General features: G+C 40.4%; 1 protein-coding gene across 1 annotated transcript in view; it reads left to right on the top strand.

Annotated features, from left to right (window-relative positions):
- Positions 1–5,013: 5,013 nt before the first annotated feature.
- Positions 5,014–17,544, top strand: part of EML4 (EMAP like 4) — a 161,504-nt gene continuing 148,973 nt past the window's right edge. Inside the window, exon 1 of the mRNA XM_042933166.1 lies at positions 5,014–5,285. Within this exon, the coding sequence (XP_042789100.1) occupies positions 5,261–5,285 (25 nt within the window). The 5' untranslated portion in view covers positions 5,014–5,260. The remainder of the gene's footprint in view (positions 5,286–17,544) is intronic.

The following is a 17,544-nucleotide window of genomic DNA, read 5'->3' as shown; positions in this document are numbered from 1 at the left end:
TAAATGAAAAAGTATAACTCTGATAAGAGCTATGAAGATAAGTATGGCAGGAACTCTTTGGCTAGCTGTCACCAGAATGTTTCTCTTTTCCTTCTGCTTACAAAGTTAGGCTGTACTTCCCAGCCTCCCTTGCAGTTAAGTGTGCTCATGCACCTAAGATGTGGCCCGTGGAATGTGGGTAAAAGTGACAGGCATACTTCCAGGGCTTCCAAGCTTCCTGATTGATCCTCTATGTTGTTCCACTACTACTCCCATTCACTAGCTGGAAAAAGTACAGTCCAAGATAGAAGCCTGGGTCCTTGAGTGACTTCATGGAGCAGAGTCCCCCCATGGTCTGCATTGGATAGTGATAAGAGTGAAAACATTTGATTATATTAAGCTAACAGAAATTTGGGGATTGTTTGTAATAGCAGTTAGCTTATCTTGACTCACACAGAAAAAGAAACCTTGAAGTTGAATGATACAGAAGGAAAAAAAAAATAACTCAAACATGTGACCTTGAATTCATAATTAGCTTGGAGATGGTGTGTAAACAACAACTGGAGGTAGAATTACCTGACAACTTTGTTATGTCATGGCAAAAAATTTGCTACAACTGTTGCCTGTGCAGCTCAGAAGGTAGCACACTACTTGCCTAGTAAGCCTATAGCTCTAGAGGAAGTTTTTTGGAAAGAGCTAGAGTAGTAATGTGTGTTGGCTACTATTTGCTATCGTTAGTGAAGTATGACAAGAAAGAGAAAAACTCAAGCAAGAATTGGCTGATTTGGAAATGGAAATAAAAGAGACTTAGAGAAGTTCAGAAATTTGGAAGCTAGAAGATTAGAAAGCTGACTACTTCTAGATACCCAGATAAGAAACAAAATGTTAAAAACCTTTCAGCAGCAAAGGTCCATTTAGATCCAGTCTACAGCAATGGTTTGATTAAGAGTGTGGTCTTCTCAAGTGCCTGGGTGGCTCAGTCTGTTAAGCGTCTGACTTTGGCTCAGGTCATGATCTCATGGTTTGTGGGTTCGAGCCCCATGTCAGGCTCTATGCTGACAGCTCAGAGCCCGGAGTTTGCTTTGGATTCTGTGTCTCCCTCTCTCTCTGTCCCTTCCCTGCCCGTGCTCTGTCTCTGTTTCTCTCCCTCTCTCAAAAATAAATAAGCATTAAAAAAAAAAAAAAAAAAGAGTGTGGTCTTTTCATCCAAGTCTAATGGCTTGAATTAGCCCCCACCCCCATTAAATTCAGAGAGAGAGGAACTGGTAAAGGAAAGGAAAAATATAAATCATACTTGAGAATTATGTGTAGAAAAGAAGTATGGGTGTGGTTATTGGCACATGTTGCTCACTGGAAGAAAACAGATCAGAAGCCTACCAAGTTTTTGAGGGAATCATGTTCTCAAAGAAATCCTTTGATTATTTGAGTCGGAAATAACCTTTGGATCTCATATTTGCACCAGGAAGAAGTGAGCCGAACAGCCTGTGAGGAAGGTGTGTTCCTCAACACCCTGTCACAGAATAGCAAAGCCAGAGGCCATGGAGTATAACGAACAAGGAAATTCCTTGGAAAGAAGAGTAAGATTTAAGTGAGGAACTTGCCTTACCCTTCATAATGCTTATCCCAGCATTCTGGTTATGTAAGCATTATGCTTATCCCAGAAATCTGGAATTACTGTAGACAAATGGTCACTATATTTCTCCTCCCAGTTGTCCTTTTTCTGAATGAGCATTTATTTCATTTTTCCTGTCTTTGCCCTTTTATATATATATATATATATATATATATATATATATATATATATTTATATTTATATTTATATTTATATATATAATTACAAATATATATATAAATATATATATATGTTTGGGGGGGTTGCTTCACTAGTTAGGATGAGCATGGGCTAATTTTGTAAAAATAAAGGTAACTGAAACAGAGGCTGATTTATCATGAAGTTAAAGAAACTTAAGCTCTAGAGGTCTCTCCCAAGGCTTTTCCAAGGCCCTGGGAAAGTGTCTTTCCACTACAATCTCTCCTTTGTCACATTTCCCTTTATGTCAGGTGGTGTTGGAGTGGCCTCGGATAGTTTCGGTATATGGCTAAGAGAAAGCCGAGTTGAAGATACATTTAATGTCAGGCTTAATGAGACATACTTACGTGGGTTACAGTCACATTTAATTAAATTATTGCTGGCTGCCTTTGTTTAGCAATAGATTCCAGGAATATTCCTATGGGCCATTGCACTGATTTGCCCAGCATCCTGTCATGGAGGTGGTAGGACTAGGGGTCATAATATGCTATGAACATACGGCTAGCACTGAAAGTGTGTGGGTCTTGTGGGAGAAATAAGGTTTGAAACATAAAAAGCCAGAAGTTAGCCCAGGGGATATTCTTCTAATCATTATATACATGATATATATTTGGTGCTCATTGATGTCAAATAAAATAGAAGTTCAGTCAGGAATATGTACTCAATAATAAATACAGTATGCATAATTTAAAATTCACCATACATTTTATTTATTTTCTTTTTTCTTTTAAATCATTATTTTTTAAATATTTATTCATCTTTGAGAGAGAGACAGAGACAGAGGGAATGAGTGGGAGAGGGGCAGAGAGAGAGGCGGGGACAAAGGATCCAAAGCAGGTTCTGTGCCAACAGCAGCAAGTCCGATGCGGGGCTCGAACTTACAAACTGTGATATCATGACCTGAGCCAAAGTCAGACGCTCAACTGACTGAGCCCCCAGGCACCCCTACTTATTTTATTTTTTAAAATGGGAATCACATGAAATAGAATTCATCAGAATTCCTGCATCAATACTAGAAACAACCTGTACTATGTGTGCAAAGTGGTTTTTTATGCATTCCAACTACATCCCAATAATAAGACAACTTTGACAAAACATGCTAGAGGAAAAACTAAATTATCTTTTTTATCCTCTCTTAAAAAGTTATTTAAAAAGCACTGTCATGTTCATAACACTGATCTCATGGACCTGGTGTAACACTGGAATAGGGTTAGGTGTATAAAACATCTGGATATAAAACCTGTTATATAGCAGGATCCCCGTAAAAGATATCTATTAAGAAAAAAGAATCGTTGTCATATGAAGAAATAATCAGAGTATGCAACCGAGAAATTTAGTAAAAAACAAATTGGAGTTAACATCCAGTAATTAAATGTTATATTTCTTGATTTTGTAAGATTTGTAGTATTTGTAGGCTTCTTAAAATGTGTAATCTGTTGTGATTTTTCTCTAAATAAATACTCCATTTAACCTAATTTTATACATTTATGTATACATATATATATGAATATATATATAGATAGATAGATAGATAGATTTTTTTTTTTTTTAGAAGGGCCCCACCAATAGTAAAAGCTTCGGGCTGCACAAAAGGTGACTCCTTCTCTGAATTAAAAAATATATATCTGTATACTAGTATATCAGTGGAAGTCCTTATTCTTTTAATTGACCTAAGGCAGAGAGTATAGCTTGCAGACACAGAAGACCAGCTGTCAGAACTGGGGCTTCTCAAACATTAAGTGGTTAGGCTTAATAGGAACTTACAGATATAAAAATGCCCATAGTAGGTAAATAATTTAATTTTGAAACAGGAGGAAACTCTGGATACCATTTAGTCTGTAACCTCAACTAATCTTGGCTGCCTAATGGCCTGTCTCTACGTGGTATGATATTCAGAAGACATATAGGTCTGATATCCAAAAGGGACATGAAAAGTAATTTAGGGAGGATTTTTAAGGGGGATTTTGAAAGAGGCACCCCCGAGGGCTGGGGGGAGAAGTATGCTGCAATACAGAAACAAAATGTTTAACAATCCTTTTAACCATCTAATTCTAAGTCCCTCTCATTATGGTAGTTGCTAACCTCCTTTTTCTCATCTCCCTTCTTCAGGCTGTCCCTTTCACCTGCAACCTGTCTAGAATGACTCTAATTCCTCCCTCTCTATCTCAGCTCTTAATTGCTGTATACCTCAATTTAGTTGATGAGCACCTCACAGTTCTCTTTATTACTCTGATCCACACAACCAAGTCCCAAGAGGAACTTTGGAAACCACTGGAAGGTCTTCAGAAGGATGAAGAACAGGGTGAGCAGGGGAGACAGGAGGACGATGAAGGTTGTGTACATCATTTGGTTACAAGTCCAGTCCTTCCCTTTGCAAATGAATAAAGTGAATCCCAAATAAGTTTAGAGACTTGACGCTCACCTTACTGAGTCACATGGAATTGGGCTGAGAACTCAGGCTTACTTTACTAAAACCCTTTGTTAGAGTTCATTAGTAGGCAGTCCTATGTTATGCCCTGTAAGGGGTTGCTTTGCAACTCTGGTGCAAAGAACATCAGGGGAAGTAAGGAAGTCTGAGTTCTAGCTCTGCTTCGACCAGGCTCCATGACCTTGGGCAGATCACGTCCTTTCTAAGGCTCAGTGTCCTCCCTGAAAAGGAGGCAAGGGTCTTGTCCAGCACTAACATTCCTTGTCTCCAGTTTGTCTTGAGCCCTAGCATTGGTGGTGGCCTTGAGTTAGGAACACTTGCCCCATATATCCCCTACTGGGACAGAAGGAGAACCCGAGGAAGGGAATCCTCCCACATCTTGGTTGCCTCCTTGGTGTCCTCGTAGGACCCACGGGGTTACCATCTTTTGTCCAAGGGGTTCTAGACTTGGGCTCCAGGGGTACTCCGCAGGCTCCCTGGGGGCTACGAGAGAGAGTCCCTCGATGCTCCTGAGAATCTCAAGCCTGAGGCCACCCCTTATCGCCACCTATTCGTAACCAGCTTCAAGACCCAAGTCCTACGCCCTCGGCAGGACCACTGCGCAAGCGCAGCCACTATTCCGGCTCCAGGAGGCAGGAACCCGAGGCCGAAGCAAGGTGAGAAGGAAGGGTCGACAAGCCCCCGCCTCCGTGTTGTCACGTGGGAGGCGGAGTCGGAAGCGTGACGGCGTGCGCGGGGGCGGAGCTACCGCTGCGCGCGGGCGCGGGGGCGGGGCGCGGCGCGGCGTTCACGGCTGCTGCCTGGGAGGGAGGCCGGGCAGGCGGCGGAGCGGTGCGGCTCTCAACCTGACGGAGAAGTGGCCCGGGCGGCCGCGGCTGACTGTCCCGGGGCGGACGGACCGACGGACGACGGAGGCGGGGGCTAGGAGTCGAGCCGGGCGACCTAGAGAGTGAGCGGGTCAGGCTCAGCGTTGGCCAGTCTGTCGGTCCGCTGAATGAAGTGCCCGCCCCGCTGAGCCCCGAGCCCGGCGCTTTTCCCGCAAGATGGACGGTTTCGCCGGCAGCCTCGGTGAGTACGGCTGGGGACTCCTCCGGCTTCTGCGCAGGGTGGGAGCCTTGTTCTGTACAAACACAGCCCAGGCCCTGCTCTCCACCCTGCCCCTGGGGATGGTAGTAGTTCCACTGCACATGTTCCCCTCGAGGCTGCCGCCCCTCTACTGGCTCTGGTGGACTCAGAACCCCTCCCCTCCCCCATGCCCAGCCCTCCCCAGCAAGACCCTCCCTTCCTCCCAGCGTCCCCTTCAGTGCAGGGCCCTCCTTCCCCAAAGTGGAAACCCCCTCTCTCAGAGAGCCCCCCCCAGTAACTGGTACACCCCTCCCATACACTCACGGCTCCCCCCACAGACCCATCTTCAGGGTTGGAGCACCCCTTTCTGAAACCCTGACCTCGCTTCAGGGTACAACATTTCTCCCCCTTTCCACATACTGAACTCTCTTTCAGAGTGGAGGCACCCCTCACCCACGCAGAGGGTCCCTTTTTAGGGTACGGACCCCCATTCCCTCTTCAGGAAGAGGGCACCCCCCCCCCTCAGTCTTCACTTTAAATTTGGAGGCTGCTTTTAAGTATCTTTCAGTGTCTGACAACTTCCCTTCTCTCCTTCCACTTCTCTGAACATTTTGCAGTGGTGGAGAGAACTAGAAGCACTGAAGCATCATTTGCTTAATACAGGAAAGGAAGAGGTGCATCTGTGTTGGGGGACCCTCTTTAAAAGAAGAGTGAAAGCAGAAGTATTTTCTGGCTCTGCGAGCATGCTGGGGAGAAGTAATCCTGCCCAGTGAATCCATAGGAAAGGGGGCCTCTGTCAGGGAAAGAAAGGATTCTCCATTTTTGGAATATGTTGTCTTTGTGGAATGGAAGAGGTTATTAAGTAGGCTGCAGTATCCTTCCAGTGTTCCCTTTCACCAGAATAAAGGTAGTAAATTTTGTAACTAAGGGAATCAGAACTAGAGGCTGGTACTCAACTGCCCTATAATCTGTGTCTGGAATTACTATTCTTTGAGGCCATTGGAATCTGGTTACTGTAAAGATTGAGCTCAACTGTTAGGATGGTGAGAGAAACAGTTTCTGCTTTGGCTGATTCTGCAGTTATGTGATACCTGCTGCTGGATTTATATTTTCAGTGTTTTATGTGGAGGTAGTTTGTCTTCAGAAGCCTTTCTTTTGCATTTCTTGATAATAAATCCCTGCTTGGTGAGTGTTCATGGATCAGTGCATGATCTGGCCATAGGCCATACTTTATTCAGCCATGTTGGGATTAGATGAATTTTTTAAATCTAAAGTAAAAAAGTTAGTCGAAGAGCATTGGACCCATTACTGGTATTAAATAGTAAAAACCATAATTTTGGCCCTGACCCTCTATGGGAAGAAAAGAAAAACACACACTAGAGTGCTTTGAGAGTGGAAATCCTAAAATAGGAGACAACTGAGTGTTTCTCTTTCCTCCCAAAGGCACCTGTTGCCCATTATCTAACCTTTGATGTCTTATAATTCCTTACATAGTGAGGTTGTTTCATTCTTGACTCCTTTTAAAGAGGCATCAATTTTTCACTGCTTTTTAATTTTTTTTTTTTAAGCCTCATGGGTGCATTTATTCGCTAAGCATGACTGAAAGACTTGTCCTATATGTTCACAAAGAAGTGATCGTATGCTAGGGCAAAAATTGAGCATAGTGGGAGATGTTGTGGGACTGAGATATCGCTGCATTGTCGGCTCCTCAGCTTTTAGGAATGGTGGGTGACTACTCAGTAGAAATCCGCCTTTATTTCTTTTCTTTTTGATTCCAAGGACTTGTGGAAGGCTTGCCAAGGCTTCGTTTTCTCTAAGTGTTTTGAGGGAGTCTTTCTTACCAATTGGGGGCACTTAAGTTTATTTTGAAACAGTAGATACGCCTTGTTAAATAACTTTATGCCTTCTTATCCAATTCATGAGGCAACTGATATGAGAGATTGGACTGTGAAGATGAACCGTTGTTGGGGCTTCACTTTTCATAGAGTTTTATAGCGGACCCCAACGGTAGATATTTTTTGTATTCATTTGATGCCGTCCTTGAGTGAATGAGACTTTTCTTTAGATATGGTGTTGATCAGCTGCAGGGGAGATGCCTCTCTCTAAAGAGAGGAACCTCTGTCAACAGAGAAGGAAAGAAATGGTTCCTGGAAGTATTTCTGAAGCTGCTCCTGATGAAGCTAGTTTTCAACAGGAGTTCTGTGCTTTCTCTTTCTGTCCCCCTTGTAAGAGCAAAACTAGGCCCCATCTTAATTGAAACCTCTAAGGGATGAGGGGTGGGGGAGGGGTAACGCTGGTATATTTTACTGGTAGTCTTTAAACAGAGCTTTGCTTAGCTCTTGCCAAATTGCTTGTTTCTGTTCCCTGCAGTTCATTTAGTCTAGAGCTTACATTGATCCTTATTTTATCATTAAGAGAGCCATGAATGTAAAGGCAAGCACTTGTATTCTAGAAGGTGTTTAAAACTTTTTTTTTAAACTAGACAATTCGAAACATGTGAAGTTCCTCTGGGGCCACAAGTATTGAAAACATTTATTTATTCTCAAGGAGGTATACATGTATATCTCCTTTTGTATACCAGATGGGTTCTTGAAAAAAAAAATGTGAGAAAACTACACTTATATAAGCAGAAAAGTTAGGTGCTTTATAAACAGAATGATTCCAGAGAAGCTGATTATTTAAGGGAGTCTTCTGCTGAATAATAAGATCCATTTGTAAAGTGGAAATCTTAAAATTCAAACTGTACCCATAATGGTTGAGTGTTTAGATAAGGAAAACACTATTATATGCATTTTATAAGATGTACAATGGCAATTAAAACTGTAGTGGTTTTTGAAATTGTTGAGAGCAGTGTTAGGGGATTGGTTATGTTATATGTGTCACATTGAAATTATATACCTGTTGTATTACTTTTTGTTTTACATAAAAAGTAAAGGATGCGTTTAATCTCTGCCGCCGCTGAATTTTAGGCAGTTTGGCTGGCAGGTGCTTGTACTCTGGAATTTCCCTTAGGCATAGAATCTTTTAGTTCACAGACTATGGTAATTTAAAAAGGCAGCTACTTTGGAAACAATTAAAAAAAAAAAAATTGGGGGGGGGGGGGAGTACCCTGAACAATCTATCTTGATATCCTGCCTTCAAATTACTACACACACACACACACCCACTTAGCCCTCCCACCCCGCGCCCAGACTTACTTAGGTGCATTTCATCCTTAGTCTTTTTTAGCATCTCTTTTTCATAACAAAGGTATTTTTTTTAAAGTTTAATTCATTTTTGAGAGAGAGACAGAGCATGAGCAGGGGAGGGGCAGAAAGAGAGGGAGACACAGAATCCGAAGCAGGTTCCAGGCTCTCAGCCGTCAGCACAGAGCCCAACGTGGGGCTTGAACCCACGAACCGTGAGATCATGACCTGAGCCAAAGTCGTATGCTGAACCAACTGAAACACTCAGGCACCCCACAAAGGTTTTAATTTTAAGACTTTTATCTTGGAATTAGCCTAGGGGTTTGTCAGTGCTTATACTTAAAAAAAAAAAAAAAAAAAAAAAGCCTGTAGTTAACCGTATCAGTTTTAACTTTCTGCTCCAAAGGTTAAAAAACAAAACTCAAAAGTTTTTAAAAATAAAAATGTCAGTAAATGAAAGTAGGGTTAGTATCTGTAAGAAATCTTACATTTTGGGACAGGGTATATGAACAAACAATAGCAGTGTGCTTCCATTTATTAAATATTTTAAGAAAACAATCTTAACATCACAATATTAGAACTATTTTCATCTCATATATACTCTTAAAGAAACAGTGCAGTATGTGATTTTTAAGTATTAATCTAGTCTTAAGCACTGTTTATTCACATAAAAATGTTTCTCATACAATATTGGGGAACTTTTTATTTATTGTCTCTTGAAGGGCTGAAAATAGGCTTAAGTTATATAAGAAATGAATAGTAACTCTTACATGGTTACTACAACATCTGTGACATGAGCTTAGAGTATTTCTTAGTATGCATGTGGGTTAGTACCTGTTTTGTGACCAGTACTGTACTTGGTTGTTCTTATGGGAAGGACAAATATAAGACATGCTTCTTGTCCTTTAGGAGTTTACTCTCTGGTTTTAAATAGATACCCAGAGATGTTTAAGCATGAGGAAGGACCAGAAATGGGACTAGAGAGGAGAAACACCATTTAGAATGCTGTGCTATGTATAATTAGCATGTAACTTCCGAGACAGAACATGTGGAGATTGCTAAATGTACCTCTATAGAGCCTGGCTTTTTAAGACAATGAAATAATTTATTTAGCTGTCCAAATACAGGGAGTGAAATTACTAGGTCTTTTCCACCTTATGTTTGAGTAACATGTAGGAAAAGTATTGTCTTAATTTTATGTCTAGGAGTCTATTTCTATAGCATGTAAAACTTCAGTATTCCTAAGAAATTTGAGAAGAACATTTTTATTTTGAAATGGGTAGGTTCTAAGACTTTTAATAAGTCTAAGGAAGTAATCCACTTCAGCTATAACCTCAGTATGGAAGATTCTCAAATCTGGAGTTTATTTCTGTATCTGTGTATGATCTCTTGTCCTGTAATTTTAGCTCTCTCAGACTATTATAATGTCTTAAGATTGCATATTGCTTTATAATTTACAAGTACTTTATCTCACTTAATCTTCACACTAATCTTGGGAGAGAAGAAATTATTCTCCTTTTATAGATGAGGAAACAGGTTCAGAGAGTTTGTGATTTTTTAAAAAAAGACTATTTGAATCCAGGTGTTTCTTTTTCCTTTCTTACTTTTTTTTGGGGGGTGGCTAATTTGTTGACTTTGTATCCAGTGAAAACACAATACAAAGAAGAAAGAAAAATAAATGATCTTTCCTTTAGCTCATCTGTATGCAGCCGATGTTAACATGTTGATATACTTGTTTTTAGTCTTTTTCTATGCCTAATTTTTTTTTTTTAATGTTTATTTATTTTTGAGAGACAGAGAGCAAGAGCGAGCAGGGAGGGTCAGAGAGAGAGGGAGACACAGAATCCGAAGCAGGCTCCAGGATCTGGGCTGTCAGCACAGAGCCAGTGCGGGGCTTGGACTCATGGACCGCAGGATCATGACCTGAGCTGAAGTCGGACGCTTAACTGACTGAGCCACCCAGGCACCCCTCTATGCCTAATTTTTTACACAGTTAAAATCATACTATAGATCCAGTTTTGTTGTGCTTTTGTTTTTTTGCTTTTTTTGGATACTGACCATTTTTTTCCACTTGAACTCCGATTTTTCTTTTTCTTTTTTTTAAAGTTTATTTTGAGAGAAAGTGCAAGTGGGGGAGGGTAGAGAGCCGGGAGAGAGAATCCCAATCAGGCTCCACACTCTCAGTCTCAGCATGGAGCCAATCTCAGGGCTCAAACTCACAAACTGTGAGATTATGATCTGAACCTAAACCAAGAATGGGACACTTAACTGACTGAGCCACCCAAGTGCCCTGAACTCTGATTTTTCTGATGGAGTTCAATATTCTTTTCTGTACCCTACTACTAACTCTTTATAACCTACTCCTGCATCTAACATATCCTGAATCTGAACTCCTCTTCCTCTAAATCAGCTTCTTTTCCTTATTATCCATTGTCTGTATCATCCAGCCTTGAAATATCAGAACCATGTTTGATCCCTTGCCATTTTTGCCTGCCACATTAAAATGTCTTCTGGGACTTTTCAATTCTTGTCCCCTTTTCTCATCCCTTGCTTTCCTTTTCCCCAGCTACAGTTCAAATACTTAATTATTCCATGTTTGGATTATTGCATAGCCTAAAGAATTTCCACCTTGTCCAGTTTATTTTATATGGGGTCGGAGGAGGGGGGCTTCAGGTTAATATTCCTAAGGCAATGCTATGATTGTGCCATACACTCTCTCCGCTTCATTGCCCTGATGACCGAATTCAAACAAGTTAGCCTTGTTCTCTAGGTCCTCCATTATCTCCTTGTACAGTCTTAAGCTCTGGCCAAAGATGACCTGTGTCTTGTTCCCCAAATTTTGGTGCTTTTTCATCCCTGTGACTATTTCTCAGTACCCTTCAAGGCCCAACTCAAATACTGTTTCCTTTCTAAATGCCTTTCCTTGTTTGTTCCCTTTCATTCATTCCCAGCCCAAAGTACTGAACTGTTATCCTAAGAGCATTCTTAGGGGACTTATCACGGGATATTTCTTCTTATAAGGTAGAAATAATTATGACGAGTCTTAGAATTATTATTAGTTTCTCCAGCCAAATTATAAACCCGTTGAAGACTAACACTCTTGTGTGTCTTTGAAAGCTCACAGCACAACATTGGAGATTTTATGATCCAGCAAAATGTGGGGAAAAAATTAGGGGACCAGTATATGATGGACAACTTACAACTTTCACTTTCACCATTGTTTCATAAAAGAAAGAGCTTTTGAAGATGAAAAAATTATATACAATCTCAGAATAGAGTCCTTTAAAAAATCACTCATTGTGTTCTTGTTTTTCTTGTTTCACCTGGAGTGAAAACTTTGTCCCAGACTTTGTTGGGAATCTAATCTGGTAAAGAACTCCATGCCAGGTTCTAGGGTAGCGTTTTTCTTTCTTTAAAAAAAAATTTTTTTTTTAATATTTGTTTATTTTTTTGAGAGAGAGAGCGTGGGGGGGGGGGGGGGCCAGAGAGAGAGAGACACACACACACAGAATCTGAAGCTGAGCTGTCAGCACAGAGCCCCGACACCAGCCTTGAACTCACAAACTGCAAGATCATGACCTGAGCCTCAGCCGCTTAACCCACTGAGTCACCCAGGCACCCCTAGGGTAGTGTTTTTCAAATGTAGGTCTTGTGCATGACTTATAATTATGGACTTTGAAATTTATTTGGGATCAAGACCAACATTGAGAAGAAAAAGGAGGAGGAGGAAAAAAAAAGATTATAAGATATCAATGCTTCACATGATATCGCTTCAAGAAGCTTTTCATTTCGGTTGTGTATGTTTGCTGTAGGTTGCAGTGTAAAATTTATTTCTTACTATGGGTCACAGTCAGATGAAATATATACTTTTAGTGGCTGATCCTGATCTTTGAGAGACTAGGTGAGAAGGTTGACATCCATATGAAAAGTTGGATGAACATCAGAAGTGGTTGTAATGAACTGTGTGCTCTGTTTTCCAAAAGTTTTTAGGATCTGGATATAATGATTGGAATATAGTTAGTATCACTAGCAGTAAAATATATCTATAGTTCTAGAATCAGTGTAATTCAGGCAAACTCAGTATGTAGAAATATGGTTTTATAAAACTGTTAGGCTAGGGTATATTTTTTACTTTGCAGAAGGATTCACCATGTTGTGTTTTTTTAGCTTTCCTGATGAAGTTGTTTGTGTCTTGACTGGTTCTCCACCTCAGTAGATATTTGAAATCTATCCAGTCTTTGGTGGTGGGGGGGTGCCTAGGCAGCTCAGTCAGTTGGGTGTCTGACTCTTGATTTTAGCTCAGGTCATGATCCCAGGGTTGTGGGATTGAGCCCCATGTCAGGGCTCTGCAGGGAGTGAGCATGGAGCCTGCCTTAAGATTCTCTCTCCTTCTCTCTCTCTCTCTCTCTCTCTCTCTCTCTCTCTCTCTCCTCTTTCTCTGCCCCTCTCCCCAGTTCACTTCTCTCTCTCTCTCAAGAAAAAAAAATGTATATTCGGTCTTTAAGGCATGGCTCAAATACATTTTTTTCCTAGAAGCTTGGCCTAATATTCTAGTCTTGCACTCAAACCATTGTATTGATGCTCCTAAAGTAGAGGAAGTGAGCACTACACCTGAGGGACCTGGGAGTATAGCCAATCATTGATAGATAACTAAATCTAAGGCGATATTTGATGAGGAGCAGGTTGTTTTGCATAGTCTTAAATATCTCCCCATATATTGCTCTTTAATTTCAAAGGGGGAAAAATAGTAACTCTATACTCTACACTCTATAGTGGTGAAATCAGACACTACCTTAAGCATGTGATCAAAATGAATAGCACTAGTGGACATCGTGTGCCTCTGAATATAATGTCCTGAGAACAAATCGTTTATGTAGTTCTCCATCCACGAATGGATAACTTGAATCTAATCTTGAGTGAACTCTGAATTGGGAAGCATCCTATTTTTTTTAAATGGTGGAAAGACTGGTTTTGTGGTTTTTTTGTTTGTTTGTTTTTTTAATTACACAAAGAAAGGCTGTGGAATGTTCAGATTAAAGGAGAGTAAAGAGACATGACAGCTATTGCAATATGTGATCCTAGACTGGATCTTACAGTAGAAGGGAAAATGCTATAAAGGGTATCATTGGATCATTTGACAAAATTGGACTATGGATGGTAGATAAGATAAAATTGGACTGCAGATGGCAGATTAGATAAAAACCTTTACTGAAGGTTTTCACTATCCTAAGGTTATGGAAGGGAGTATTTTTTTTTTTTCCTTAGGAAACACAGAAGTTTTTAAGGATAAAGAGCCATGGTATATGTAAGTTATTCTCAAATGGTTCAGAAAAAGTTATGTAATATGTATGTGTGTTTTTTATATGTATATCTGTATTTGTAATGCATGTGCATAATCACGTATATGTATATGCAAGGAGGGAGGAGGCTCATGTGCGAATAAAGATGAGTAAAATGTTAACAATAGGTGAAATTGGTAAAAGCTGTATGGCTATTTTTTGTGTTATTCTTGTTCTTATAGCTTTTCTGTAAGTTTGAAATTACTAAAAAATCATATGAACTTTGCATTAAATTCCATAATACAGCATTTTAAAAGTATAGAAATGTCTCCTCTCTCTGAAAATTCCAGGCAAACTCATGGGATAAAACTGTGGCTGTAAGAATATGTTCCATGTATATCATGTGGTTTCCTTTTATCCCTAGGTCTCAGTTTGAGAAACATGCCTTTGGGCCTGAGGCAGCTGTGGTTCAAATTTAGCCGACAGACATGTTTTGTTTGGCACTTTTGAGTGTTTTAAAAATTGGGAAATTTCACATAAAAATCTGGGTCTCTGGTTTCTCTTGAAAAAATGGAATGATCTTGCCCTTGTGGGCTTGCATTCCACATGATCTATATATGCACGAAGTGGTATGTCAGATAAGCAGCCTCAGTCCTTACCTTACACCTAGCTTGTTTCAGGTATTTTATTGCCTGACCTCTGTAGGCATGTATTTGCAACATTACTCTAGCCCAAGAGGTGGTGGGGTGTCGGTCTTCATGTTCATAACATTTTGAGAATTTAGTTGTTGAACTTAATTATATATAACTTTAGGGGCACCTGGGTTGGTTGAGTGTCTGACTTCAGTCCAGGTCATGATTTCATAGCTTGTGGGTTCGAGCCCCATGTCGGGCTCTGTGCTGACAGCTTGGAGCCTGCAGCCTACTTCAGATTCTCCCTCTCTCCCTCTCTCTCCCTCTCCCTCTCTCTCCCTCTCTCTCCCTCTCTCTCCCTCTCTCTCCCTCTCTCTCCCTCTCTCTCCCTCTCTCTCCCTCTCTCCCTCTCTCTCCCTCTCTCTCCCTCTCTCTCCCTCTCTCTCCCTCTCTCTCCCTCTCTCTCCCTCTCTCTCCCTCCCTCTCCCTCCCTCTCCCTCCCTCTCCCTCCCTCTCCCTCCCTCTCCCTCCCTCTCCCTCCCTCTCCCTCCCTCTCCCTCCCTCTCCCTCCCTCTCCCTCCCTCTCCCTCCCTCTCCCTCCCTCTCCCTCCCTCTCCCTCCCTCTCCCTCCCTCTCCCTCCCTCTCCCTCCCTCTCCCTCCCTCTCCCTCCCTCTCCCTCCCTCTCCCTCCCTCTCCCTCCCTCTCCCTCCCTCTCCCTCCCTCTCCCTCCCTCTCCCTCCCTCTCTCTCCCTCCCTCTCCCTCCCTCTCTCTCCCTCCCTCTCCCTCCCTCTCCCTCCCTCTCTCCTTCCCTCTCTCCTTCCCTCCCCCCCTCCCCCCCTCCCCTTCCCCCACTCGCGCACACTCTCTCACTCTCTCAAAAATGAATAAACATTAAAAAAATGTTTTATATATAACTTTATATACATCCTATAAACAAAGTCATTCTCCTACATAACCATTCTACAGCTAAGAAAAGTAGGAAATTAATATTGATACATTACTACTATCTAATCCTCAGACCCATTCAAATTTTGCTAATTGTCTTAGTAATGTCTTTTATAGCAAAAAGATCCAGTTCAGAATCAAATATTGCATTTAGTTGTCATGTCTCTTTAGTCTTCTAGTTGTCTAGTCTTTTCTTGGGTTTTATGATCTTGATACTTTATAAGATTACAGGCCCGTTGTTTTGTAGAATGTTCCTTAATTTGACGTTTCCTCCTGATTCAATTCAAGCCCTGCATCCTTGGCACAAATGCCACAAAGGTGAAAAACTGTATTTTGTTTCATTGCATCCTGTCACGTGGCGCATATCTTTGAAATGTACTATTACTGATGACCACTTTGATCATTTGATTAAGGTGTTGTCTCTACCTGGCTTCTGCACTGTAAAAGTACTTAAATTTTTTTTGTTGTTATTAGTAAGTATTTTGTAGGAGGTGCTTTGAAACTTTGTAAATATTCTGTTCCTCATTGGACTTTCAGTTTATTGGTTTATTTATCTCTGTATGGACTCAGGTATCCTATTTTTTTCAATGGGTTCTAATCCATTATTTATTTTGATGCTCACATTGGCCCCATTTTGGCTAGTGGATGCCCATTCATGCTAGCTTCTGCATTCTTTTGATATGTTCCCATCATTCTTTTGAGGACTTTCTTGCTTTTTGACATAATGAGATGATGTGGACATAAAATCCAACCCATAACAACATGCATATCTATTTTATATAATTTTTAATAGGGTTCAGATGAGAGTTTGAATTGAGTCTTTAGTTAGCTAACATTTTTTATGTTTTTTAGTAATTTGTAACTGCATAGTGTTTTATCTTACACCTAAAAATTGTGTCAAACCATAGACTAGGTCATTAATGTAAATTAATTTGAAGATATTTGTTAGTGGGAAGTCAGGATTATATTCATTACTATTCTGTAGTATTACTATTACTGTGTTTCAACAGTTGGCAATTATCTTGGAGCAAAGTACTGTTAGGTGCTGTGTATGTTAGGGGGGTTGGGTGAAAGAAAATATATTTAAGCAGCAAAATCAACCATGTTTTTTTCCTTTACAAAATTGTGATCAATCTTTCCTTCTCAGCATGTATAAATATAAACTTTAATGCATTGTATTCATTATTTGGACATCTCATCTCCTTAAGCTGTGTATCTAGAGCATAATTTAACTTATTCTTGATGACTGATGGTGGTTATTATGAGCGTCAGTCATGGTTCTTTGCTGTAACACAGTGGTGCCTTCAAGAGCTTTTGTGTAGCGCTGTTTGTTACATATCCTAAATGACTCTACATAATTATAACTGTCTTCTTTGCTGTTGCTTATCAGCTAGCATCAATGTGCTTTATTGTATTGTTATGAAATCTCACCCATAATATTTGAGTTTGTGACTCTTCTTTCATTATTGGACCTTAAATTTGACAGTAATTTCTTAATATCAGATATCCAGTCACTTTTCCTGAGTGTCTCAGAAGTGTCATTTTACAGTGGTTTTTTTTAAATCAGGATTTAAACAAGATCCATATATTGCATTTTGTTGCTGTGTTTCTTAAGTCTTTTAATATGTATTTCCCTTTCCTTTTTCTTTTTCCTTTGCAATTTGTTAAACTAGACCTTTTGTTCTGTAGAGTTTAATATAAGTGCTGATTGTATATCGTTTGATGTTTTTTAAGCATGTTTCTTTGTCTTCTGTATATTTAAATTGAAAGTTATGGATTTTTACGTATTTTATGTGTTTCAGCATGTTGCCATTAATCTTTTTTTATGCTCAGATTTTCCCATGATTGACCTGTAGAAGCATCTTTAGATCAACTCCTGAGTCCTAATTCTAGTGGTCTTTGCTGATTTCCTTGCTTTGTGATGTGACAGTGTTCAAACTTTCTTTTACACTTCTTGCTCCAATTTCTGCAGTCAGCTATTTCTCTAAACATCATTCCTTTGGACACGAAATGGTACTCTAGGCTCTAGAGGTGCTCATTGTTACCGGATTGGTTACTGTTTCCAGTCTAGCCTTTCTTTTGATTCCCAATTTTAAATTTGCTGTGGTCTAGGAAGCCAGATAACAAAGCTGGTTTGACTTATGTGTAAGGATTGTTTTGAATCTCAAAAAAAGAGGAATCTAAAGGTCAAGGCCTATGCCTATTGAAATTGCATGGTA

This window comes from Panthera leo, chromosome A3, assembly GCF_018350215.1.
Source record: "Panthera leo isolate Ple1 chromosome A3, P.leo_Ple1_pat1.1, whole genome shotgun sequence".
Lineage (NCBI taxonomy): Eukaryota > Metazoa > Chordata > Mammalia > Carnivora > Felidae > Panthera > Panthera leo.
Note: the sequence above shows the minus strand (reverse complement) of the source record. Positions and strands in the feature narration are given on the sequence as shown.